This window comes from Bombyx mandarina, chromosome 16 (genome assembly GCF_030267445.1).
Source record: "Bombyx mandarina strain Sakado chromosome 16, ASM3026744v2".
Taxonomy (NCBI): Eukaryota; Metazoa; Arthropoda; class Insecta; order Lepidoptera; family Bombycidae; genus Bombyx; species Bombyx mandarina.
Genome location: NC_143222.1, coordinates 2,385,625 through 2,413,594, shown reverse-complemented (window position 1 = coordinate 2,413,594; position 27,970 = coordinate 2,385,625). Strand labels below are relative to the sequence as shown.

Here is a 27,970-nt window from a genome sequence, read left to right as displayed (position 1 = left end):
GACACAACCGCCTATGTTATTACTTTTGTGCGCCATATTACGTCTACCACACGTAACGTACAAGGTTATAATAAAAATCCGTTAATTTCTTAACCCTTTTTAATTTTAACACATTCCTCGTTACATTCTACTTTTGTAATGGACGTTACAAAATCATTAAGAGACTGTACATTACGTACCGTAAAATATTTGCAAACGTTGAACAGATGGTATCATCGATAACAAAATTCAATAATAAATATAAAAGTAAAAATTTAGTAAAAAAAATTTACAACGCATTTAGTAATTTTCTTAATTTTGATTTAAAGTAATTAAAATGATTCAAAACATTACAGTTTAGTTCATATATAAACTGATGATTTGATTTACGCACGATCAGCCTTTGGAATGAAAATTTAATAAAATAAATTCTAATCACAATATAGAGATCATTTAGATTACGAATCACAATTTGATATGATTTTCAATAATATGACTCTCAACACAATTTACCCAGTCTTATATGTATTGCCAGATGATAAAAAAATGGAGACTATATGTGTTGCCATAGGAAATTTCTAAGTTTTTGCTGAAATTATTTCCATTAAGGTATTAAATTTTTTTGGCGAAATCAATCTGCAGTATTATTATTTCATTAAAATTACAATATGCATTACAATTTATCTGGCTGTCAAAGTAAATAAGTCGTTTGCTTAATAAAATTAAATTTATAATTTTTCAATAATAAATACATAAATATTGCGCACTACAACTATACGAAAACGTATTAATTTTTCTAAATATTATTCATTAAATAAAATATTATCACATTGATTTTAGAAATAATGATTATTGAGATCTTTATAATCTAAAATCGTTTAGGAATAATTTATATTACTATCACTGGAAGACGGACAGATTGGAAGTTTGATTGGAACATTTTAGTAGAAGCTTTGGCATATATTTGGCGCTTTTACTAAGATTAAACTTGGCAACAAATTTCAATAATAGACATTACAGAGTACACATAATTAGCTGTTCTTTTCTCTGTTATTTATTAATGTCCTCTCATATATTTTTTACTTGAAACTGATCAATTTATCTTCTGCCACTTTAAAATGTTAGTAGGCCTACAATTCATAGCCGGGATTGCTAATTGGCTATTCCAAATTCCACTTACGTATATACTTCTTATGTATATATCACACTTATTATATATCATCATTACTTTAAGTTACATTCGCAATGTTTACAGCAACACTTTCGATTTGATTTCTAATCAGTAATAATTTCTGTAAATCTTTTCTATTTTTCTAAAACTAAAATATCAAACTAATATCAAAGTCTATAATAAGTAGCACTTTGCTTTATTTCTAAGCCTATATAATTTATAAAACTTACATTAAAACTAAATCCAAATTCATTTCACTGAGGATAAATAATTTCCACCATTATATCAACAAATAATAATATTATAAATTAAATTACTTTGAGCTAAATCATATTTGAATATGTGAAAAACTATAACTAATCATACACCTACACATATCGACTATTATTGTTTAGAACTAATATACATAGTACCGTTTTTATTGCAATATACTGACAACACTATTAGCAGAACACATCAAAGAAACTTTCACTAACCTGAGTGCTTTAGAGAAATTCGTCGTTAGTGTCATCTGAATAAAAATGAAATTCAAATGACATATTAACTATGTGCTTTACCAATCGTACGTACTTTAGAATATACGTCGTGTATTACCAACTACATTAATAATGCCTACTTGATCTGGTCAATTTTCTATGACAAACGTTTGATCCAACTGACATTGGCTGTTTCAGATTTACCAGTTTTTATTACTAACCAAATTTTGAATTAATGTTGTAATCAAAACTGTACACTGCATGCCCGACTTAGCCCTTTGACGTTCAAACAAATAAAATAATTATGACAATTTCCGTGGTGTTTACACCGGATTCATATTGTAAGAATTTCTTTTTTTGCATATTTTTTGTGTGTGTTTTATAGGAAATTTAAATATAGACTATATAAGAAACGATGCTGAATGCAAGCCATTTGACGGATCACCGTAATATGATGCTTACTAAAAATATTTGATGGCGAGGCCGCGTTTGAATATCTATATATCCAGAAATCTATTTTTTTTGTTACTGGCAACATTAGACATTGAAGAGTCAGAAAGTGTATTAGATGCGCGAGAGTACCCACAAGTATCCCAAGCAACAGGCCTGGACCAGAGCTAGACCTGAAGTCTGTCCTCAGGCGACCATCACCAGAATGAGCAATATGTTAGACAGCATTATGATGTAGTTCACTAAGGTCGGTGAAGCGGTCTGCCTTAATGCCTCTAGGGACTTACCGTCGACTATCGAACGCGGCCGACGGTGGACGGTCAGATTGAGCGGGACGGCGGCGGTCTGGTTTTCTGGGACGGTCACCGTTGTGGGCGGTGGGGAAACGAACCTTTGGAACAAAGAGAAATACAGTTGTTTTACGGGATGTTAGCTGAAAATTCTAGTTCGACGAATCTAGAATAACCCCTCGAGGTTACTAGAGGTCCCCATGGAATGAGCTCCCCTCCACGGTGTTTCCTGAGCGCTATGACATGTCCTTCTTTAAAAGAGGCTTGTGGAGATTATTAAGCGGTAGGCAGCTCTGCCCCTGGCATTGCTGAGGTCCATGAGCGACAGTAACCACTCACTATCAGGTGAGCCGTATGCTCGTCTGCCTACAAGGGCAATAAAAAAAACTAGAATAGGTAGGAAAATAAAGTTCTAAATTATTCACAGCTCCAGTCCTGGATCATCAGCAACGGAAGTGTCTTTGGGCATCAGTGTATGCTGCACTGTTTCCGTAGAATATTTGCACATGAAGTGGTCGTGGCCTAAAGGATAAGACGTCCGGTGCATTCGTATCTAGCGATGCAACGGTGTTCGAATCCCGCCGGCGGGTACCAATTTTTCTAATGAAATACGTACTCACCAAATGTTCACGATTGACTTCCACAGTGAAGAAATAACATCGTGTAATAAATACCAAACTTGCAAAATCATAATTTGCGTAATGACTGGTGGTAGGACGTTTTGTGAGTCCGCGCGGGTGGGTACCACCGCCCCGCCTATTTCTGCCGTGAAGCAGTAATGAGTTTCGGTTTGAAGTGTGGGGCAGCCATTCTAACTATACGACCTTAGCATTCATGTCTAGAACTCATATCTCAAGGTGGCTGGCGGCATTTACGTTGTGGATGTCTATGGGCTCCGTCAGACACTTAACACTAGAAGGGCTGTGAGCTCGTCCACCCTACTAAGCAATAAAACAAAATTTAAAATACCGTCACAAAAGTGTTTTTGCATGGAGGATTTTTTTCTGAACAAACTTTGTAGGAATCGTATTATTGCTCATTATCTAATAAATACAGAGTATCGTCTACATTACTTATTGCCTTCTAAGCGAATCAGCATATGACTAATCTAGTGGAAGATAGTCACTGTCACCCAGGGATATCACCAATCCAGCCAAACTGCTGCCTAATGATTTGTACTGTTTGTCACAATTACATATATTGAATATTTACATATGTTTGTATGTTAGTTTGTGTTCAGTCTTGTCTAAGATTTAATTGGAGCTTGGTGCAGTCGTTACTTCTAGAAAAGTTTCCGATTTAGTACCGCCAACCAAAGACAGATGGCGGCGGAGTCGCTTCGACAAATATTTTACGAATAGCGTCGCCGGAATTTACTAGTAACTAACTAAACATGCAAATGACATACCCTGAAGCTTTGACAGTGACATTGTACTGTCCGGGAGTGAGGAGTCGCCAGTAGCGGCCGTGCTGCGTGGTGCTGACCGGGTGGTTGATGCCGTCCACTAAGATATGCGCGTCCTGATGCAGGAATTCAATGGTCACTATTAACTCCGAGAGTCTACTGCTAAAAATACCTTTGTTTTATTCACATCGAGAATGGCTGAAGGATCTGATAACACAAGTAAACGATTCAGCGGCCGCTTTTCAACAGATTCGTTCATTTTTAAAAAGCTTTTATTACCCTTACTTATATCTATATATCTATGTATCATTTAATTTTAACATTACTTTCATCAGCTAATTAACGTCCGATGATCTTAAAGCGATGACCCTAAAATAATTTTATTATATTCTGACCTATTTTTGTGACAACTTTTTACTTCAGCTTGTTTATAAAGGTTTTTTTTTTTTTCTACTATGTATATACCGAAGGGTGAAAGGCTGTTTGTTTTAAACGAGGTTTCGCCTAATACGCGACATTTATCTTTGTATTTAAAGGTCAGTTTTATTTGGTATTAGCATCAACAATTCGATGTTTTTAATTTAACTTTAACTATGTTTACTTTTTTTTTTTTTTGCTTAGATGGGTGGACGAGCTCACAGCCCACCTGGTGTTAAGTGGTTACTGGAACCCATAGACATCCACAACGTAAATGCGCCACCCACCTTGAGATACAAGTTCTAAGGTCTCAGTATAGTTACAACGGCTGCCCCACCCTTCAAACCGAAACGCATTGCTGCTTCACGGCAGAAATAGGCATACTCCATTCAAGCAGCTGAAGAAGTTTTCTGTTATGATATTTTTTTCGAATTTTAAACTTGCAAGTTTAAAATTGTAAAATTTAAAAAAATTCGCTTAAACCAAACAGCCTTTCGCCCCTCGATATATTCATTTGATCACGTCTCCTCACCTTCACAGGTGCACCGTCCTCGTCCAGCACCACGCCGCTGATGCCGATGTGAGCCTGCTCGACGAACGCGATCATCGCCTCCTTGTTCATGTGCCAGTACGAGGGCAGTTCCTCGGCGCGCGGGTACTTGCAACAGGAGAGCTCGAAGGTCACCTCGAAGCAGTTCGAGTGGATGTAATTAAAGTCTTGCATCCCACCTAAGATGTGAGGCGAAATTTTACTAGGAAACCTTTCATGTCACAATACGAATGAAGACCCTCGCTTGAGGCATGAGTTCTAAGGTCTCCGTATAGCTTTCACGGCCGCCCCACCACTCAAACCGAAACGTATTACTGCTTCACGGCAGAAATAGGCGGGGTGGTGGTACCTACCCGTGCGGACTCACAAGAGGTCCTACCACCAGTAAAGCATTTTTATTAGCTATAACAAATTATACATATCAAACAAGGACATTTTAACGCAACGTACAGTTTCTTGCGTCTTTAGCGAATAGGCACGGTGGTGGTACCTACCCGTGCGGACTCACAACCCGTACCACCAGTAAGACCACAGTACCACCATCAGCCTTTTGATATACAATAAAAACTAACGATACTGACCCTGCACGAAATACCAGTTAGCGCCATTGGTGATGCCATTAGTGAAGTTCTCCGGCTTACATCGGTCCCCGGCCCTCATGTCCGCGTTCCTAGATGCGTACGAATTGGCCAGGTGTCTGAACACGGCATCGTCGGGCGACCTGCTCTCTTCGCAGCAATCCTTCCCGTTGTTCTTTCCGTGCCTGTCTTCGCCGAAAACATTCACTGAGATTTATGCTTTTTTGTTTATGGCTTAGATGGATGGACGAGCTGTGAGCCACCCGGTGTTAAGAAGTTACTGGAGCCCATAGACACCTATAACTAAGATCTCAGAATAGTTACAGCGGCTGCCCCACCTTTCAAACCGAAGCGCATTACTGCTTCACGGCAGAAATAGGTACGGCGGTGGTACCTACCCGAGCGGACCCACAAGACTTCCTACCACCAGTAATTACGCAAATTATAACTTCGCGGGTTTGATGTTATTCCTTCACCGTGGAAGTCAATCGTGAACATTTGTTAAGTACGTATTACATTAGAAAAATTGGTACCCGCCTGCGGGATTCGAACACCGGTGCATCGCTACGTACGAATGCACCGGACGTCTTATCCTTTAGGTCACGACGACTTTAAATTTTTTTCTGCAAAGGGTACTTCAACTATGGGGCGCTGAGTGGTCGTGCTACATTAGTGCACTTAGCGACAAATATACATTTATACGCGTGAATGCACAAGCAAAGTCTTTGGATTTGTTCTCAAGGTTGATACTAGATTGGACTGACCGATAAGCCAAAGCCAATCAAATACTGTGTCCTCATGTTTATACGCCAGTAAATACTTTAGTATTTTCTTTTACCGTTTCCGCAAATCGTCGACATAATATAAAATCAAAACAATGGCGAAACATTACACACAAAAAGCACAACCGGCAGTATTACGGTAATAACTGGTAGTAGGACCTCTTGTGAGTCCGCACGGGTACCACCACCCTGCCTATTTCTGCCGTGGAGCAGTAATGCGTTTCGGTTTGAAGGGTGGGACGGCCTTAGTAACTATACTGAGATCTTAGAACTTATATCTCAAGGTGGGTGGTGCATTTAAGTTGTAGATGTCTATGGGCTTCAGTAACCACTTAACAATAGACGGGCTGTGAAATCGACCAACCATCTAAGCAATAAAAAAAAATAAAAAAACTATTTTGGGCATTCATTTATATGTTGTTAGTGAATGTACAAAAAAAACATAAAAACGAAGTTATAAGTTTTTATATTTGTTTTTTTTTAAGCTTGATTTAAATCGTCTAGTGTCTGATTAGCCGAGGTCATAGACAGCGTTCACCGGTGACTAAAACAGGTTAATTGTAACAAATGCGTCATTGTCATTCAGTTCGATCTTTCTTCCGTAACGAACATTCCTCGTGTAAAGGTAAACCACATGTAGTAGCATTAATAAATTAATTTCACTTAAAACATACATAGGTACAGCTTACGGCGAATGGTCAGGCGCTTGTCAAAACAAGTAATATCAGTGTGCTAACTTGTATGCAGTTTGAACAGCGCCCCTAGCGGCAAACGTAGGAATACATTCCAACTTCATACAAATCTGAGTTAACTTTAACGCTATCGAGAACGTTAAAAAACTCGCACTAAGCACACAGGGGTACAGTCAAACCATTATCTTTTGAACGAGGAACATGACATGTCTTTCTTCAACTGAGGTTTATCAGAGGATACTGAGCGGTAGGCAGCGACTTGACTCTACCCCTGCAATTGCTGACGTCCATGAACACGGTACCAGCACGTACGCAGTGTGGGTCATAGATAATACACATAATTTTACAGTTATAGATAAGCAACTCAAGCACTCAACAAAAATGTTTACGGGCGTCGGCCACTAGGTGGCTTTGATTAGTTTCTCATTGCTCATGTAGATGGCAGTAACATATCACCTATTCTATATTCTATTTTTAAAGAAGGATTATGTGAATTTTCAGAAACCACAAATTGGTAAAATTTAGTCAATTTTTCTATAACAAATAAAGATTTGTATGATTTATATATTTTTTTTATTTTCTGTGTTTACTTAAACAATAACTAAATGCCATAACTTTAACACCATATAAGTTTAGGGGCATCCGCTACAAGATGTCGCTAGTTTCCATACAATTAAAGTCTCGCAGTTTCAGGGCCCTGGTGTGGGTGTGAGTTGAAAGTATTCAAAACCTAGTACTTGTAAACACGTCACATAAAATGGTCAATAATTTGAACACTTTTTTTTTATTGCTTAGATGGGTGGACGAGCTTACAGCCCACCTGGTGTTAAGTGGTTACTGGAGCCCATAGACATCTACGATGTAAATGCGCCTCCCACCTTGAGATATAAGTTCTAAGGTCTCAAGTATAGTTACAACAGCTGCCCCACCCTTCAAACCGAAACACATTACTGCTTCACGGCTGAAATAATAGGACGGTGGTACCTACCCGCGCGGACTCACAACAGGTCCAACCACCAGTAATACACTTACCCTACGTCGTCGTATGGATAGCTCGCCACAATAGCCCCTCCATGAAGGTTAGCCGACAGCACGAACTGTTTGTTCAGAACCCACCGAATGAGGGCCACGGTCTCCGGTTGACGTCCGCTGTATAAATATTCGTCATCGTTTGCACGATTCTTGTCGAACTGGTCGGGAAAATCGCGGTTCAAGTCCACGCCGTTTGCATTACTACGACCGACGTAGCCTCTTAACGATTCGCAGTTTCCTTCCTGAAATGGTTGATACAGGTTCGTGAATTAATCACGCTTTAAAACCCTCTAGCCGATAAGATCTACAGTAAGAACTAACAGTCTACAGTTAATAAATAAAAAATGGGCCCCTTACTATTTTATCCAAACAGTATACATAACGTGACCTTATTTTAACAAAGTGAGATATTTGAGGTACTTTAAAGCACTTTCTGTACCTCTTCCCATGTAGGCACTTTTGTTAAATAAGCCCATTTAAACACTTCTATGTCTATATTGAATTGAAAACTAAATTTATCGTTTGGTCTGTTTGCAAAAGCGGGACTATGTCGGCCTCACTGGGGACATCCGCACAGAGTGCCCGAAAGCAGGACATGAATGTTCCCAAGTAATTTAATTGCTCAACATTATTCAAATGTTTTTCGGTCAGATAAATAAATCATCTTAGTAAATCCCCGTCATATCAATGATCTTGACCCTCATGAATCTTGTTATTGTTTTCATTTTTTTCATGTCATTGATAATATGAGCTTACAGTCTAGTGTTAATTGGTTCACCACAATAGCAGTAAGCCATGAAGAAATAATTAGTAATTAAGTATTTAGATAAAAAATTGTATATTTCTCTTTTCCATTGCATAGAAGTCTCCACAATAAATACTCCAAAACTATGGTAGTAAAAAATGTTTATCAACATCATACTAATATAATATTTTTGTACCGGGTAGTTTTTAGAATTATCTGGTACAAAAAAAGGATCTTTAATATTTAATTGTCCATATCTTGGTAATATTTCAACTACTAGACATAAAATAACTCCATAATGTTCAGAATAATAACTTGAAAGGACTTGTTGTGTATAAATAGTTAAGGGGTTTGCAATAAAACAGTTTATATCTTATCGCAAAATGACCTTAATGTTGCAGTCACCAGAACAGGTCAATGCACTGAACAAGCACACGATTAATAGCTTATACAGTGCAATTTCATATCTCTTAAGGTCTTTCTGAGTTATAGTTATGATTAGAACACTTTTAGATAATCGAATATTGAATTAAGTTTCAGTAAAATCCATATGAATGAAATTTAGTAATTTGCCAAAAGATCTTAATAATAGCAGTATGTTATTTACAGAAGAATGCAATTTAGAACTCAATTACGTTAAGATAAAATGGTTATTTTAATAATCATTTCTGGTAATTTGATTAAGCAATATTTTAAATATATTCTTATGATTACTTTTACTAAAATGATCTATGGGTAAACTTGAAAAATAATACTATCCAGGCTCAATAAAACTACCGAGATAGGGTTCAAGTTTAAAGAAACTCACTATTGTTCATGGATCACTGATATATAAATCCCAGTCACCTATTATTATGCCCACAGAAAATTGGGTGGTTTTACTTTAAGCCATGTCTATGTCATATGTAATATTTATAACATTCTCACATAAGTCTGTCGTTGCAATGACAGTTTTAATAAACTTATATGCTACAAGTATTAAGCAAATTGTTCATTCTAGATTGATTTTTCAACTTATTTATCTATACTAATATTATAAAGAGGAAAGATTTGTTTGTTTATTTGTTTGTTTCGAATAGGCTCCGAAACTACTGGACCGATTTGAAAAATTCTTTTTCCATTAGAAGCTGACATTGTCCCTGATGAACATAGGCTACTTTTTTTTATTTTATTTTTTTGGTTTCATGTGTGTTTTAATGTTTCCGAAGCGAAGCGAGGGCGGGTCGCTAGTAGCTGATAAATTACTTTATGATTCTCCTTAAAAAAAAATTAACAGCATAACATAACTCAAAAGACATTAAACAACATCCATACTTTACTTTATAAATCTGAAATTGTGTTCCTGGGTTTATTTGTCCCTTATTCCATAATGAAACAAAGCAAAATAATGAGATGGTTCCTTTAAAGTGACAGTACAGGTGAGGATTGTGAGAGATTACATTTTATCACAAAAAAAATATCTCAATCCTACTAAAAACTGCATTAACAATTTTCCTTGAATAAGCAGGTGAAGTCACAGATAACAGCTAGACTGTTCAAAATGAAACATTGTTTGACTTCTCACTTAGTGTAGAAACTTTTAATTCAATTGAAATATTGTAAAATTTTAGTAACACAAAAGCAATTAAGGAAAAATATGAATATACAGACAAGTCTGAATATACAATTGCTAACATGAACAAATATCCTTTAAAGTTTTTTGATAAAGCCAATATACGAGTTCCTTGCTCAAACCTTATTTCATAAAATTTCATTTAAATGAAAAAGTTGTTTGAAAAGTACTCACCTCACTAGCCTCAAACCCATCCGGGTTCAGAGATGGCATCAAGTGTATATCTGTGCTGTTCACCAGCTTCGTGACCCTTTCATTTTTACCATAGTTCAATAACAAGTACTGAGCCAAATATATCACTATTTGTCTTCCAATCGATTCATCGCCGTGCATATTTGCCACGTATTTAAACGCTGGACGTTCCGGGTGTTCATTCTGCACGTCCTGCGTTATTTGTAGTACCAGCAACTTCCTACCTTCGACGGAATTCCCAATCGAATATAACTTCGCCAGATCCGGATAGGTGCTTTCGAGTTTGTCAAATAGAATACCAAGTTGGTCGTATTTCGTATAATTTGATGTCTTTAGAAAGGATTCGTCCTCATTTGTGACTGCTGAAACTTGTGCTTTGGCGATTGTTAGAGAAAACAGCAGTATCAACATGCGAATCCAGCGATACATCTTTGTCGTATGAACGGGGCTTTCGAAATCAGAGATCACTGTATTGCATTTGCACTATCTTCGTAAACGATTCATAAGCAAATGTTATGATTGTTTTACATATCGTAAAAGCGAAATTACAAAGAACTGATGTCCAATTGCACTTTATTAATTAAATAAACAATGACGATGACTAACTTGCATCTAGACACCTACCCATAGATTATACACTTCACCTACCTACCCAAAACCTGTAGACAGACTGACAGTGACTGACTGACGTATGCAAAAATCTTTTTTTTTTTTAAGAGATTTTATGACCTGGTATCTGAGACCTTTAAGTCATGTCTTATTTTAATTTATATTCATATTTTTATGAAAAATGATATTATGGAGTGAAATGAAATGAAGATGATTAATTTGAGACATTAATCAGCTGGGATGAAATTAAATGAAATGAAATGAGATGATATGGGATGAAATATAATCTCAGTAAAATGGTGGTCATTTACTAAGATTTTTTCAGTGGACTTTTTGGAGGATCCCGAGAAGTTACGTCCAGCGGCTTTATTTCATTTTCCCACATTTGTGCACTTTCACAGATATTAAACAGTTAATAAACCACCATTATTACACAATTAAACCTGAAGAAACACTAAATAGACAAAATAAAACAAGTCACACAACTCACTCCTCGCGTTCCCGCCAAAAAGTCCTGCAAAAATCTAGATTTTCAGTGCTACCAGATTCGCTGCATAGTAAACACTGGTTCAGGTTCAGTCGTAGTATTTTTGACAACTGTGCAAAGTATGTCGATCTATCAAGTTACTACTAACCCAACAGTGTTTGCTGGAAACGAATTGATAAAAACTTCTCGTTGAGTGGCTTATCATATGAGTACACCAGTTTGGTTGAGTTGCGGTGCGTGAAATGAAGTTCTACAGAATGATTCCAAAATTGTCATCACTGAATGAATTCAGAGACTTAAGCAATTTTAATATTAAAAATCCGAATCGAGGTATTTTCAAGTAATTGTGTTACTATATATATTTTACTTAACCACTCTTTCTGGTATAATTCGTTCCTTGAACATATTAATTAAATTGCAACAAGATTGCAAAGACTGAAAAAATGTAACATATTTTAAATTTCTATCCCTGACAACACTAAAAAGCTAGTTTTGACGCGCTAGCTTGCTACATAGGCTGCAAATGACAATAAGCACAATTGTTTTTTTTTATTCATTAGCTCATACAGCCAAATCTTATATAATAAAATTAATAAAGGATGAAGCATGATGCTGAAAATCGCGGCTTCGACGGAAACGCTTCAGCAAATTCCATTCGCTACGATATTCGGCCTGATGAAAGTCTGAGGCACTGGCAATTTTAGTACTTCGGCTGTACTTGTGTACTTGGGGTCTAACCAATGCTTTTCCCAGAGATCTTTTACCGTCTACATTGCCCGTAATTATGCATTTTTTCAGATTATCTGTACTCCGACGCTCTATGTGACCGAAGTACTGAAATACCCTGTAGAGGGCAGAGGCATATTGCAGAGAGGGGTTGGTCATTATCAATTCCGGGTTGTTTTCAAATGGAAACGTCATTACGTCGACTACACGCCAGCACCACATCTCCAAAGCGTCGATCCATTTTCTGTCTGATGCCCTTAGTATCCATTCCTTCGGAACCATAAAAGATTATAGGGAAGAAATCGATTAAAGAATAGGATTATATGAGGTGAGGGCAGATAGCATAGAATGAAATGAAATAGTCCCTCAATAAAATGGAGGTAATTTATCGAGAGTTTAAGGGTCTATTTGGAAGAACCCAACGATAAACATTGACAAACAGGAGTCCGAATACCATTTTCATATGTTGTCACGAGTCATAGACAGAATAAAAATAACTTTCTTGGTTTATTGTCGGGTTTTACTATTTTCGTTTAATATTACCGACGTTTCAAATACTTTACAGTTTTTACTGTCACAAACTATGGGAATAACTTTCCACTCTTCACATTAAGAAACAAATTTAAACGTACCAACGGAAAACGTAGACTGAAGGCGTGAATCGCGGCCCCTGATCGCGCTTAGTTTGCGTAAAACGCTGATAACGCACGCAATCGTGTACATTTCGAGAAAGTTTTGTGAGAATTGTTATTTCCGTTCATTAAAATGGCGTTTCAACAGCAAAATACAAAAAAGTTTATTTCTATAATTTATTATTACCTAATAAGATCGTCTACATCACTTTTCAGTAGAATTTAAACAAACTTCAACATTGAAACAGCCAAATTAATAATGCAATAATTGCATTATTAATTATTAATAATATAATATCCGTTTCAGGTAGAATTTTCGCTCATTTGTTGGTAACAATATTTTAGAGAAATAATTTTCACAGTAAGGTAATTTTTTTATCACGGCCATGTTTATAGTTTTCTCTGAACTTTTATAATAAAAATGTTCATCCGGGTTTGAATGCACAATTAAGTTTAATAATTGAAATCAGAAAACATAAGAAATTAGGTGTCGAGTAGATATCTGACATTAAAACACATGGATATGTTATTAGGTACACAGGTACTTGTTTTAAATTTTGCGTATTAATTTCATTTATTTTATTTTTATTTTTTTACTACCCTCGCACAATTTCGACTGATGGTGTATGTTGTATGACTACGCCTGTATTTGGAAATGATATGGGAGACAGTTTCGTCCGACATCAAAGCTGTTTCTCAACTGCCTTTTAAAACTGTACTAAGGGGTTATTCGTTCACATATATATCTAGTGCTACCATATAATTACCGTGATGACGACTTATATAAATACCGGATGCAAGCACGAATAAGTGTCACGTTCCGTCTGAGCTTGAGGGTGTAAGCGAGAGCGCGGAACAAACGATAGAGAGGCATGATCGGCTCAAGCGTTGGCTTGTGACATATTTATCTCTCTTCTCGCGTGACGTCAGAGCTAGCAGTTCGAATAGTTCTGCTGCTGATGTTATCACGTAAAACTCTTGTCCGTAAATCGACTTTACACACAACCAATATTTTTTTCTAGAAAATTCTAAAGAAGGCGAATTTAAGATATATAGGTACAATCGGTTTTAATGAATCTGTACATTCTGTCTGTACATTGAAAACCAAAAGATGTTGATGTTGTCACAACAAACATACTTCGGATGGAATGGTATTTTACCTCTTTTGGACTTGTTCTAAACATCGAAATATAATTATGTACGTGACCATAATTCAAATCTATTCATATACTCTGATTCCAAAAGAAATTAGTTTTATAAATTAAAAAAGACGTGTGGCACTCAGGGACTGCCGCGGTAAAGTTATTGCATAGCATTTTTTATCAACTTATGCAAGTATAATTAGATAATAATAATTTAATATTAAAACAATAATAATAAAATAAGACCACGCTATATTTATAAACATTAACAAAAGCAAAACAATAGCTGTCCCCTTCACACTCATAAGCTAGACCGCGCGAGAGAGACATGGGCATACTTTTCATGATGCGCTTGTAGTGTGACGTCACGGCGCGCGCTTATTCACAAACACTACACAAGCGCAACGTGTGGATATCTTGTACTCGAGCTACATGGTAGGCGGAGGGGTGTTAGGTTTTATTTTCGTTACGGAATTTCTTGATTCGTTCGCTTTTCTTGATTCGTAAGCTATGCAATAACTTAAAAATATATATTCGACAACACACAATAGAAGCAAATTAAAACAAACATTGAACACGTCAAGAAGACTATATTTATTAAACACTTTGAAATACACCAATATATAGACAATTTTATAAGCATTTTAAATGTTTACGAAAATAACTTTCTACCCTCATTTTCCGTCAAATAACGTAGCTTGGCCTTCATCATACGTTAAGGCTAAGATACGTCCGTATCCCAGGTCAGTCGTGTTAAAATTCGTAAATACATTTCGAATACTTAATGAATTATTTTTAACATTTAAAGTCTTAATTAATATTTTATAAATACGACTAGAAAACATATAACTTATTCTTCTTTCAACTATCTACCTACAACTACAATTACGTTTATAACAGTACGCTTAGTGCGAGTTTCTTAACGTTCTCGATAGCGTAAAAGTTAACCCAAATTTGTATACAGTTGGAACAGCGCCCCTAGCGGCAAACGTAGGCAAACGATCCCATTGCGTTTATAATATACTTTGAATAATACTGATAAGTTTGATTTCCATATCACATACCAGAATATTTATGTTTCTTTCTTTTTTTCTTTTCCAGTAGTATTATCTTCCTGTGTGGACTTTTTTATAGCAGAGTTGTTGCTTTCTGTAGACTCTTTATTGGCTGAATCATTTCCCTCCGCGGGCTCTTCTTCCTTTGTGGCCGCTTGAAGTTTGGCTTTGGCCAGTCTATATCTCATCACAGCAACCTCGGCCCCATGTAACACAGCAGAGGAAGCAGTCCCGACTGCCGGCACTGGAACAGTCCTGAGCCCAGGGCCGACCTCCGTCCTTATACTCCAGCGAAGGTGAACTGTACCGGCCTCCTGATTGCTGTACTCAGAATCCTGAAAGAATTATAAAAAAAAAAAACTAGATACTGAAGATACTAGAAACTAGTACTGATTTACTGAATATTATATAATACGTGGGTAATAAAAATACCTTATCTATAGATAAAATCAAAGTGAAATTCTGTTCATTCATCATGAAATATCTGTAACAATCCGGCTCATAGACGTTATATTTGACATAGAGAATTTTTTGTAAGCACTATAATATATAATTATTTCTAATTTGTTTATTCGTGTAAGTACATGAGCTTACAGCCCATTTGATGGTGAGTTTTTACTGTCACTCATAAACGCGAGCAATCCAAGGGTACAGCCAAGCCGCTGCCTACCGCTTAATACTCTCCATAAGTCTCGTTTGAAGAAAGATATGTCATAGCGCTGAGGAAACACCGTGGGAGGGGAGTTCATTCCAAAGCCAGATGGCACGTGACAAAGAAGATCTCTGGAAAGGCACTGTGGATGAACGCAGTGGCTCCAGGTAGTATGGATGAACTCTACTCCGGTGGCGGGTGGTGCGATGGTACATACGAGATGATGGTATCATCTCGAACAATTCCTCAGAGCACTCCCTAAGGAACATACAAAATATTCACCGTGGACTGTGAGTGGTCCAGTAGAACTGGGTCCTTGATCAAGTGACGCCCTCCGATGAAGAAACGTCGAGTGGCGCCCTCCGCGTAGTTCACGTCTTCCGGCATCAAGGTGGTGAGGGTCGCGGTGAACTGCCCCGCGGTCACCGGCACGGTCAGGGTGCCGTAGCCCTCCGTGCGAAAGATCACTGGGTACTCCGCGGACTGCACCTCGAAGACTATCTGGATCGGCGGTGGCTCTGGGGGCGAGACGGTGAGCCAATCAGCTAAACACGCAAGAATCTATGTACTTGGCGTTAAAATGTCCTTGTTTGATATGTACAATTTCTTATAGCTAATAAAAATGCTTTACTGGTGGTAGGACGTCTTGTGAGTCCGCACAGGTAGGTACCACCATGGTAGATAATGTGTTTCGGTTTGAAGGGTGGGGCAGCCGTTGTTACTATACTGAGCGCTTAGAACTCACATCTCAAGGTGGGCGGCGGCATTTACCTTATAGATGTCTATAGGCTCAGGTAGCCACTTAACACCAGGTGGTTTTTGAGCTCGTCCACTCGTCTATGCAATAAAAAAAGGCTTTTGGCGGGATGATGATGCGAACTTAGAACCTTCTATCGATGATTATACATAGTCAGGTCATAAATTCTGTCACATGTTTAATGTAAAATAATTGAAACAAGTTTATTCATTATGTAACCATTCATATACCAAAATTAACTTAACAAAACATAGATTCTTATGACACTAAAGTTTATTCAAAATGACCTCCGTGATTTTGAATACAGGCCTTCAATCTGCGCGGCCAGTCGTCTATCGCAGCACGAACGAGGTCCATGTCAATATCGGCGGCTGCCTTAATCAAGGATGTCTTGAGTGACTCCAAATTGGGATGAGGCTTTGAGCACGCCTTTTCCTCTAAGTGTTGCCATATCTTGTAATCTAACGGATTCAAATCTGGACTGGAGGAGGGCAAGTCTTCGTACCGGATGAAGTCGATTTCACGCGCCGCCAGCCAATTTTGTGTGCTCTTCGCTCTATGAGCTGGCGCCGAATCTTGTTGGAATACCCAGTGCCTGTTATTGAACATGGTATGAGAAACAGGTACCACAAGGTTCGTCAGGACTGTATTTTGATACACAACTGCATTCGTTTATACACCTTTCTCACAAAAATGTACCTCAGTTAAGCCCCAATAAGAAACTCCCAACCATACCATGAGCGAGGATGGAAAATGACCTCGTTGGACACGCGGAATACGGTTGCTCGCTTCTTCACTACTGTGTACGTACACCTTATCATTTTGTTTGTTGTAGCTCTCTTCTACGGTAAAAATTTTTTCATCCGAAAAAATAATTTCCCGATATTTTTTTCCCGCGTACCGCTTCAACAAAGCGCGGCATCTCTTCAGTCTCAGGTCCATTAGACGAGCATTCAAACGATGTCCTGTTTTTCTTCGATATGCCCGAAGCCCTAAGTCTTCATTTAACACCCTTTTCACCGTGGTTCTGCTTAACCCCATCTGAAGGGCCAACAGTTTCTGCTTACGTTTGGGATTTCTTTGAATTCGCGCCTTCACAGCTTTTATCACTGCTGGAGTCCTAACAGACCGAGGGCGACCACTTCTTGACCTGTCATCTACACTAGAGTCTTCATTGTATCGTTTGATGGTACGATAAACGAATCTTTTGGTTATATTCAAAATTTTCAGTATGTTAAAAATTTGAATTGGCGCGTAACCGCAACGATGCAACGCAATAACTGCAACACGGTCTTCTTTAAGCGTCCACTCCATATTTAAAAATGAGTAAAATTCTAAATGTATACTATTTTTATTTTCATGAACAATTCGAAATTCGAATTCAATAAACTTTTTTGTGGCCAGCATTCTAAAAGAAAAGTTTTTACTGTGTGACAATACTTATGACCTGACTAGGTAAATAAGCACACAGCGCTGTAGGATTTGCTAACAGCTGCCCGAGCGCCTCCGAAGGAGACCTAGCAACTCAAGAGCAGCTACTTCACGATTTAGCTCCATGTATTTCTGGATTGATTCGTGACCCAGGTCGTCGTGTAAGTCGACGTTCCTCACGAACCACGGAGCTCCGACGGCTAACCTGAAAAAGCGGGATTGGAGGTTGTCTGCGTGAGCAAACACTAAGATAAGTAATGACGAGTAAACGTACCAATGCTAGCGAGGCAGGACAGCTTCAAGTCGACGGCGTGTCCGACTTTGCAATAATGATTCGCTTTACTATCGTCCGGGAACTTCTTGTGCGTGCGTCCGAAGGAGCCGCGGTCGCACTGGTACACCTGCCCCAACTTGAACAAAATTTTTATCTTACCTTTCATAATGCTTTTAAATGAAACTAGCTGACCCGACAGACTTCGTAGTGCCTCAACCGATAAATAAAAGACCGACGGGGGACACATCAAACAAAAAACAAAATTGTTAGTTTTATTTTTAATTCCGCGCATTTTCATATTTAAATCTACCTTTTAAACCTTCTCTGGACTTCCACAAATAATTCAAGACGAAAATTTGCCAAATCGGATCAGCCGTTCTCGAGTTTTAGCGAGACTAACGAACATCAATTCATTTGTATATATATACCTAGATAGATAGATAGATTAGGAACTTACTGGTGGTAGGACCTCTTGTGAGTCCGCACGAGTAGGTACCACAACTCCGTCTATTTCTGCGGTGAAGCAGTAATGCGTTTCGGTTTGAAGGGTGGGGCAGCCGTTGTAACTATACTGAGACCTTAGAACTTATATCTTAAGATGAGTAGCGAATTTACGTTGTAGATGTCTATGGGCTCTAGCAACCACTTAACACCAAGTGGGCAGCTCGTCCACCCTCTAAGCAATAAAAAAAGGATTAAAGTAGATTTGGCTAAAGGACAAGAACCCAAGCCATTTACGGCTAGTAAAAAAAAAACTTTCGTCGGATTTTGTAATTAAAAAACTAAAGAAATTTGTTTATTCCCTTCCAGTTTTCGGTTTACCTTCACATTATATTGAATATACAAATATTGCAGCTGGAAGTCCTCGACAGATATAATCTCAAAAGACAAATAGATGTTTCTGAAGTCAACGGGGGGCCCGGAGAAGTAGATGAGGTTCTTGTTACGTTTATTCCATCGTTTCTGCAGTCTCGTCAACTGAAATTTTTTTGAATAAAGACGGAAGATTAACGGCCCTCTGGTGTAGTGGTAAGTGACATGGTCACTACACAAGGGAGTCGCGGGTTCGAATCCCGCCCATGAAAGATATTTGTATGATAATTATTATAAAATGTCTTTTCCAGGGTTATGGATATATGGATATATGTATGTGTATAATAAAAATCTTACATTTATTTCCGTTATCTGGTACCTACCTGTAACACAAGTTCTTTACGAACTTAGTACGGGACCACTTAACGTGGCGTGATTGTTAGTAAATATTTATTAAATATCATATCATATCATTATAATCATATCAAAGAATTTGGATAATAAATTTTTGTTGCTTAAATTTTCATTTTCTGAATTCCAGATGCATTTTTTTTGGATCGAGTGTTTCCAATAAGGACGGGTGACATTAAGATAATACATATATATATTTTGAAAATTTTTGAGTATTTACTACATGTGTATGTATAAACTATGGGTAATTGTATTGAATATAAAAGCTAAATGTCAAATACTTTGATATGTAAGACGAGAAATAATCAAATTTAAAAAGGCAATTAAATTAACAAGTTAGCAAAACTAAGATTTAGATTAAGATTAGAGTTTCTCGCCGGATCTTCTCGTGAGCGCGTTTCCGATCCGGTGGTAGATTCTGCGAAGCACTGCTCTTGCTAGGGCCAGTGTTAGCAATACCTACTCCCGGTTTGAGCCCCGTGGCCTCACCTACTCGCCCGGTTACGCTGATATAGCCTCTCAAGCCTATCAGCATAGATAACAAAAGAAAACTCTCTGATTCTTCTTGTCCTAATTCCTTATGTGTGGCCGGCGCAACTTCTCTTATCAAGCTGTATGCTGATGTCAACCCTCCTTGGGTTATATATTCATCTAACCGTTGCTACTTAAATTGACATTATCCTTTATAAAAAAGTAACTTAACTCTTAAATATCGCATTAAATCAATCAAGACTAGAACATACCAAAATCGCTAGTCCATCAGCACAGTCATCGTCAAAGTCAATGTTAATGCTGTACTGATAGCCCCAGTGCTCCCCCTCAACAGTTGCCACTTCGTACGGATTCAATGCCAAATCGTTAATCTCCGGAGTTACCGTCAAATACTTGTGCTTCTTGCTGTAGCAAAGGCATACTAGACAAGTATGCTTCCTTGCCTTGATGTCATAGGTATCCCTTGAAATCATTATTTTGTAGATTTAGAAAGATTTAGACATGTCTACCGCTGTTTAGAGATTTAGAAAGATTTAGACATATCCGTTTGATAAACTAAATTAAATGTTCTATGAGGTTCCAGAAGGCTGTAGCAAGCAATCGAACAGTCATCGAACATGGATAGTTTAATTGTATTCATAATTTGAAAATTAATAAGACTATGTATGTACTGTTTTAAATAAAGTTGTCGTGGCTGAAAGGATAAGACGTGCGACTATAAAGACGTTCAGTGTGCTTAGTGAGAGTTTTTAACGTTCTGGTTTGCCTACGTTTGCCGCTAGGGGCGCTGTTCCAACTACATACTTTGAGTTAGCTTTTACGCTATCGGGAACGTTAAAAAACTCGCACGAAGTACAGATGTCATAAAATGTGATAGTTATAGCTGGTATTAACTGATCACGAGAGTCAATAGATACAACAAAATATGAACGGTTCCACATCGACGCTTGAAAGGCAAACGTGACTAAGCGACAATGCGTGAACTTTACAGTAGACTAATTTAAAGTTAAAATACTTTTCAATTAAAATAAATAAATAAAATAAATAAATCTATTTTAACGGATCTAGCTGCAGGATTGAAAACATTTTAATAGACCTAGAAATATATATTTTTTTGCGCATCGAATATTGTTAGTGCCTATCATTTATGAACAAAGCAGTTATTGTCGCTTAGTCACATTTACCTTTCAAGCGTCGACATGTACCTTACCTTAATAAAACAATGTTAGCTGTGTAGGTACTGTTCAAATTAGAATACACGTTTGCTTCAGAACCTTCGAGCAATAATAGTATTGATCGAAGTTCAACACATTAATAAGCCAGATAATAAGCCAAATAATGAAATATCCGGCTTACCATCGATTAGAACTGACAAAACAAACAAGTTTTTCTTTTCGAAATTTAAAAAAAACCTTTCTAAGAAATGATTGGGTAGGAAAATAGATAAGCCTTCTTTTAGAGTAGAAATAAGATTTTTTTTCTTAACATCAATACAATAGTAAAATATATTGTATCTTATAGTATAGAATTTTACAATAAATTAATAATAAGCTAATAATAGGTAATGATTGAATTACTCAGATAGATTTTATAGAAGATATTATGTGAAACTCAAAGCTGTAATTAATTTAATGAATTGATAAATAAGCTTATACACATATACATGCATACTTATTTCAAAAAAAGTTATCGTTCTATCTATCTACACAAATTTAACTAATGCAATGTGATTGTGAAAATAATTACGCCATTTTGAAAGCGAAAATATTTAGGTAAAAAATTTAAAAATATTTTTTAAATACAGCCAATTAAATACACACCTAAGCCAAACTAAGTGCTTTCATTTCTACATTACAACATGTGTGCAGAACCAGCCATCCAGATCCATACATAAACACTCACTGTAAATAATCGTTGTTATCAAACATAATATGCATGGTCGTGTACTTCTCACTCAACGAGTCAATGCTGTCGTCGCTGTCAAACAACCTCTGCTGGGATTTAGATTGTTTACGATTTATGAGACTCCTAATGGGATTGTTCGATTTCGTGCATCTACCTCCTAAATTCAAATTGGCTATCTGCTCAGTAAATTTTTTTACACAACTCAATGGCAACACCAAGTGCTGATCATCATGGTTGTAAGCAAACAATCTGCTGATCGGTGTAACACCTTCCTGCAGGATTTCGCAGTACACTTTCGCCGGTTTCGTCCTTAGACTTGTGTCGGCTTCGGGTTGTTCTCTACAAACGTATACGTCCCAGCTCTTCCCTTGCCATTTAAAGACGTATTCCTCAATAATTTGATGCTTTTTTATGAAACTCGAATCGTCCGGATTATAATTCGGTAATGATGTTATTATAGTTGTCGGTTTTAATTTTACCCTGTAATTAATAAAATACGCAATAACTCATGATGCCCGTAACTAGAACGTATTCATTTAAGTAATACAGATGCATTTCAGTTTTCACTGTTAGTGGTGATAGGACGTCTTGTGAGACCGCACGGGTAGATAACACCGTCCTGCCTATTACTGCCGTGAAGCAGTAATGCGTTTCGATTTAAAGGGTGGGGCAGCCGTTGTACTGTAAAATTGGAGACCCTAGAACTAATAACTCGAAGTGATTGGCAAGATGTACTTTGTAGATGTCTATGAGCTCCTGTAACTACTTAAGCTCAGGTGAGCCGTCCATTCACCATCCTTACAGTCGCCCATGGACGTAATCAATAATGCCAGGGGCAGAGCCAAGCCGCTGCCTACCGCTTAATATAATTTGCGTAATTTGCGTAACCACTGGTGGTAGGACCTCTTGGGAGTCCGCACGGGTAGGTACCACCACCCCGCCTATTTCCGCCGTGAAGCAGTAATGCGTTTCGGTTCGAAGGGTGGGGTAGCCGTTGTAACTATACTGAGACCTTAGAACTTATATCTCAAGGTGGGTGGCGCATTTACGTTGTAGATGTCTATGGGCTCCAGTAACCACTTAACACCAGGTGGGCTGTGAGCTCGTCCACGCATCGAAGCAATAAAAAAATAATAATAATAATAATACTCTTCATAAGTCTCGTTTAAAGAAGGACATGTCATAGCGCTCGGGCAAAACCGCGGAGGGGATCTCATTCCAAAGCCGGATGGCACGTGGCAAAGAAGATCTCTGGAAACGCACTGTGAATGACCCCAGTGGCTCCAGGTAGTATGGATGAACTCTACTTCGGTGGTGGGCAGTGCGATGGTAAAAACGAGATGATGGTATCATCTCGAACAATTCCTCAGAGCATTATGTTGACATACCGCCCATCTTCCGTAATTTGTCGACTGTATGAGCCATTATTTATGCCTGTCCATTAATAAGCGAATAGTCTGGCACCTAATGTGTCTAACTATATTGGACTGTAGAAATTGTTTCGTTTCTCCCGATTCAAAAGGTATGAAATTTTCAGACACCATTACTTCTCACACAGTCTCTATATCGCTTAAATTGTATAAAGGGTCTCTAACAGTAGTCGGCGAAGTCTTAATTTTAACAATAAACAAATTCTGGTCATCGCTAGTAAGCCCGTAAACCATAATCAGAAATATTTTAGATTGGTCCAGAAAAATACAAGGCCGAGGTTGGGTTGGACTTATCCATTCATAAGTCGTTATAAGGGGTATATGAAGATTTTCCAAACATCGCTTACGGTTCTTTGCCAACGTTTCACAAATATTTCTGGACTTAGCTTAGTTAGTTCTTAGTAATTAGTTATACTTAGCTCTGAGCTATCATTTTAGTTTGAACTATGGGTTTTTTGCAAGAAATCTAAAACTGACGGCGTAATGATGGTATTATTACACGATTACCTATAAAAATGCAGTTTTTCGTTGAAAGAAAATTCATTTTAATGAAGCTGGTATGAACGTAGAGACTCATCCGGTTGACCGTCCAAAGTACATGATGTCATACACAAGATAATACTGAGTGTGGTTTGGTAGCAATTACCATTGACTAAATCTATTGGAAATTCGCCGAGGGGCTTCAGTCAATAGTAATATAACCTGAAGCTATACTTCAGGTAGTTCTGATACAGGTTGTGGCTAACGACTCAAACAATCTGTACGACTGTATGCATTTTTCAGTTTTAAAATAAGTCATAATTGTGTGAAGTTCTAATTCTATTATTGTAAGACTTGGTGACAACATATTTTATGACGAATAGTTTCTATTAGATCAAATGTAACCCAACAAATGTTTGTAATCAGTTACAATAGTGATTAGAATAGAATAGTGAACTTAATGAAATTGCGAATAACCTCGTTCGTGAATGTGAAGTGTCCTGGAATCCACAGAAATAGGTCATTCCAATTGGTCACTCGTTCTAAGCTGCCTCCATACTCTCAACTATCACAAGTAATTATCCAAGGTTTTCAAGATCGTAACGATCTAAGGTTAACTCCGAAGACAAGAAACGTTTTGCCATTTTCTGTTCCCGTTCTGACCGCTGCCAATTGTGTACTTTGTCTAGCAACAAGGTAAGGTTCTAGTCCGGTGACTGGTCAAGCAAGGAATGAATCTCTCATAAAAATTATAAAGGCCAAAAAAGCTTAAAGCTCTTGTATAATCTTAAACTCTGGTGTATTCAATATTGATTCTACTTCACTCGGTACAGGGCGTTTACCCGCAGCATCAAATGAATCCGAAAAATTCTACTCGTTCCCTTCAAAACTCACAGTTGTCTTTATTGAGTTGTGTAATCTTCTGCACTGTTCTACCAGTAATAATGACGTCATCGAATAACACTGCGACATCGGATTTATGCCAGTCAACATTGTCGTCATTAGCCGTTGGAAGAATCCGGGTGAAATTTTGACGTCAAAAGCTAGCCGGTTAACCGTGAGATGAACCTTTAAAAGTGTTTAAGGTTGACGAAAATGTGTCATATCATGAGTGACAACAACCTGAGTATAAGCACCATAAAGATCTAACGTAAAAAACGATCTTCAGGTGGCGGAATTCTTCCTTGCAGTGAGCATTGGATAGTCTTTAGCCTGATTAACTGTACTGCGATAATCTCCGTAGAGGCGTATATCTCCATTCTTTTTTACTATGGAAGTAATTGGAGTAGCCCACTCAGAAAAAATACGGAGCAGAACACTTCAGCTTCCGACCGATTTCCTTTTCGACTTTTTCTTTGTCAGAAAACGGTACAAGGCATGCTTTAAATCTTGGAACTGCGCCTGGTTGTAGATTCATATTCAGAAGATCTCTACTGTACTTATCGAGATCTATTCTGAGACCTTCGTATTGTTTATTTAAAATTACGTTAGTCGTATCAAATTATTTAGTAGTATGCGGTGGGTAGCCATCATACAACACAAGATATTTGACAGATGCCTGAATCTCGCTTACGACATTTTCAAGATAAGCTTGCATATATAATAGTTCCGAACATCAACCCTCGGACCCCGGTCACCGTCCTCGTCGAACCCGTCGCTTGCGACGAAGGGCTCGACGAGCGAACTAACCCATAGACACAGCCCACTGAGTTTCTCGCCGGATCTTCTCAGTGGGTCGCGTTTCCGATCCGGTGGTAGATTCTGCGAAGCACTGCTCTTGCTAGGGTCAGTGTTAGCAACTCTCCGGTTGAGCCCCGCGAGCTCACCTACAAACGTTAGGGCGAAGCTGAAATAGCCTCTCAAGGCTATCAGCATAGGTAGGAAAAAAAAAAAAACAACCCTCGGACCGTCAGTCTACCGAGCAATTTCACCCGCTCGGTGGAAGATCCTGCCTTTGTCGTATACATTCCACAAATATTAACATTTCCCAAAACTTCAGACCAATTACGTCGTAACAACTTTGAGCGACAATAACCTTCAGAGCACACTGAAAGTCTTCATATTTTAATAGCATATGGCTTGAGCATCTACTATGATTGGAGACTTTTTCAAAGATGTAACTTATTTGTAAAGGGCTTTTAGGACATCCGGGAGCGTATTCGACGCCACGAGTCAATTACTGGTACACCATCCTAGTAGCACTTTTACTTCGAGAACTGGTATGTGCCAACTTCTTGCATCAATGTTGTAAATACCATTTAATTGTGCTTGAAATTCATCATCTGCATCATTAATACTTTCTCTTGTTTATTTCCTTAATCTTTCCCATGCTCTTCTATGATAATATAGCATGACAATGTACTTCATTTACCTACTGATGTTGTTTTTTCTTTAATAATTCAAACTTGTGGAGTTGGCGCTTGTTGTCGCTCATGTCACACACTAGTCTATCACAAACCATTTGTTCTAAATCAATGAAATTGTATCTCACAAAGCATTTGGTGCCTGATCTCATTTGTAGAATTTGTACAACATTAAAATTTCATTTGGTTTCAGGCTGTAATTTTTCCTTAGAACTTTTTTAATTTCATCTAAATTTAAATTGTAGCTTTTTTGGTGTAACTAATTAGAGAAACCTTTCAAATACTTCAACACCAGGAATAGTAAATAAAAAATAAATTAGCCTTTTTTAAGCACTTTTTGTTCGCTTCAAAACAATATTTTAGTCTGTCACCACTATTGTTTCATTATTTAAATACCTGAAGTTAGCTGAAGAGCTTAATTAACTAAGCTTAAGCATGTCGAGTAACATGTCAGTTCTGATTTTAGATACCCACACTTATTATTTTTATAAAAAGGAGAATAAGTTCCCTCTAATATATGCCTTATATTTTAATACTTTTGTAAGAGCCACAATCATGGATAGATTGAAGACACATCCAAAAATAGACCAGAAAGGGCTAGAGAGATTAAAGGAGGACAATTTGGTCCTAACATTTTATCTTCAGTCTATGATCATGGTATGTACTTGAAACAATATTGAATTATCGGGAACTCATAAAATGTGATGATAGTATGTAGACTATTATAATCACAATCTAATTTATATATATAATGTTCAGCAAGCCGCTCATAAAATCTAAACCATAGGAATTATACAGAAGATAAGTGAATATTACATTCATTTAATTTCATATTAGAATTTTTGTTTTTTCTATTTTCTCATCTAACCTTGGGCTCCTATCTGCATAGCCCTACATATTTCAACATTACAACCCAGTACTAAACGGTAGAGAATCCCTTATGGCAACTTTTATATGAGTTTGTGCAATAAACCTATATTTAGTTTTATAAATACCTAAATATATAAATGGAGTAATAAATCCTGGGGATTTCTATAGATCGAAGTTTCTAAGTGTGAAAAAGAATAGAAAAAGCCAAAAAGGCTTCATCGTAATCTGACCTCGGAACTTCTCTAGCTCTGTAAAGTGGATCTGACTGACAACCTGTTGACTCTATTTGGAAGAAGTATCTTTGACTATGCATCACATACTTTGTGGGCATGACACCTTAGTGAGGACAAGGTCAAAACCTTTGGCAATGGGTATCCAAATCCTAGTGCCTAGTCTCTTGAAGTTTAGAGATCAATGTAGATAAAAGAAAGAAAGTATAGCACGCGTCGAGGCGTTGGACTTCTGTTTGGCTAGCCCTAAATATATAAGATATATTATTATTGCTCTGGATGAGCAGCCAAGCCTACAGCTTTCAAATATTACGAGGTTCCTAAAAACTCAATATGTAGAAATGACATCTACAAATAAAAAAAAATCACATCCATTAAATCGAATAGGAAACATTGATCTTCTTACTTAATTTTAATGCTTTCAACAGGGTGTCTTAACCAATGTACTCCAGTTGTTACATCTTCGCGATGAAGACTACTCATCTTTTTTAATTACTCAAAAGTATGAAGGTACTCAAAATCAAAATGAAACTGGCTTATAATAAAACAGCGCAGTAGTTTACCAAGGAAAAGAAATGCAACAGGACCCAAACAAACAGCTTTTTTTAAGTGATTTTATGACGTGGTAACTAAGACCTTTGGGTCAAGTCTTATTTTAATTTTAATAATAACTATTTAAATGAAAAATGATATTATGAAATGAAATAAAGTTGAGTATTATGAAACATGGCATGAAAAGAAATGAAAATGAAATTAAAAGAAATGAAATGAAATGAGATGATATGGGATGTTAATCTCATTATGGTAGTCATTTACTGAGATCTTTGCAGTGAACTTTTT

At 37.4% G+C, this 27,970-nt stretch overlaps 2 protein-coding genes across 3 annotated transcripts in view; both read right to left on the bottom strand.

Annotated features, from left to right (window-relative positions):
* The window catches only part of svr (Carboxypeptidase D svr), a 31,274-nt gene extending 20,221 nt beyond the window's left edge, over positions 1-11,053 (bottom strand). The window contains 6 exon segments of the mRNA XM_089733859.1: positions 2,364-2,467; positions 3,775-3,887; positions 4,721-4,917; positions 5,320-5,501; positions 7,823-8,064; positions 10,354-11,053. Coding sequence (XP_089589985.1) covers positions 2,364-2,467; positions 3,775-3,887; positions 4,721-4,917; positions 5,320-5,501; positions 7,823-8,064; positions 10,354-10,800 — 1,285 coding nt within the window. The 5' untranslated portion in view covers positions 10,801-11,053.
* Positions 11,054-14,537: 3,484 nt separating this feature from the next.
* LOC149501211 (tectonic-like complex member MKS1) lies at positions 14,538-27,729 on the bottom strand. Of its 2 annotated transcripts, none has more exons than XM_089734012.1 (7): positions 27,537-27,729; positions 21,755-22,237; positions 20,104-20,314; positions 18,959-19,114; positions 18,137-18,272; positions 15,957-16,192; positions 14,538-15,357 (listed from the first exon to the last, which is right to left on the bottom strand). In XM_089734012.1, the coding sequence occupies exons 1-7, from the start codon at positions 27,611-27,613 to the stop codon at positions 15,040-15,042; spliced, it is 1,617 nt and encodes a 538-aa protein (XP_089590138.1). In that variant the 5' UTR covers positions 27,614-27,729; the 3' UTR covers positions 14,538-15,039. The 2 variants fall into 2 exon arrangements, with proteins under 2 accessions (XP_089590138.1, XP_089590139.1); XM_089734013.1 differs by lacking the exon at positions 27,537-27,729 and adding an exon at positions 24,145-24,327.
* Between the last annotated feature and the right edge of the window lie 241 nt (positions 27,730-27,970).

Coding starts and splice junctions, on each gene's coding strand:
- LOC149501211 (XM_089734012.1), bottom strand. CDS start 27,613: ATGAGTAGTCTTCATCGCGAAGATGTAACAACTGGAGTACATTGGTTA. Junction 19,115..20,103: donor CTGATGGACTAGCGATTTTG/GTATGTTCTAGT, acceptor AAAAAATTTCAG/TTGACGAGACTGCAGAAACG. Junction 15,358..15,956: donor TGGACCACTCACAGTCCACG/GTGAATATTTTG, acceptor TAATTCTTTCAG/GATTCTGAGTACAGCAATCA.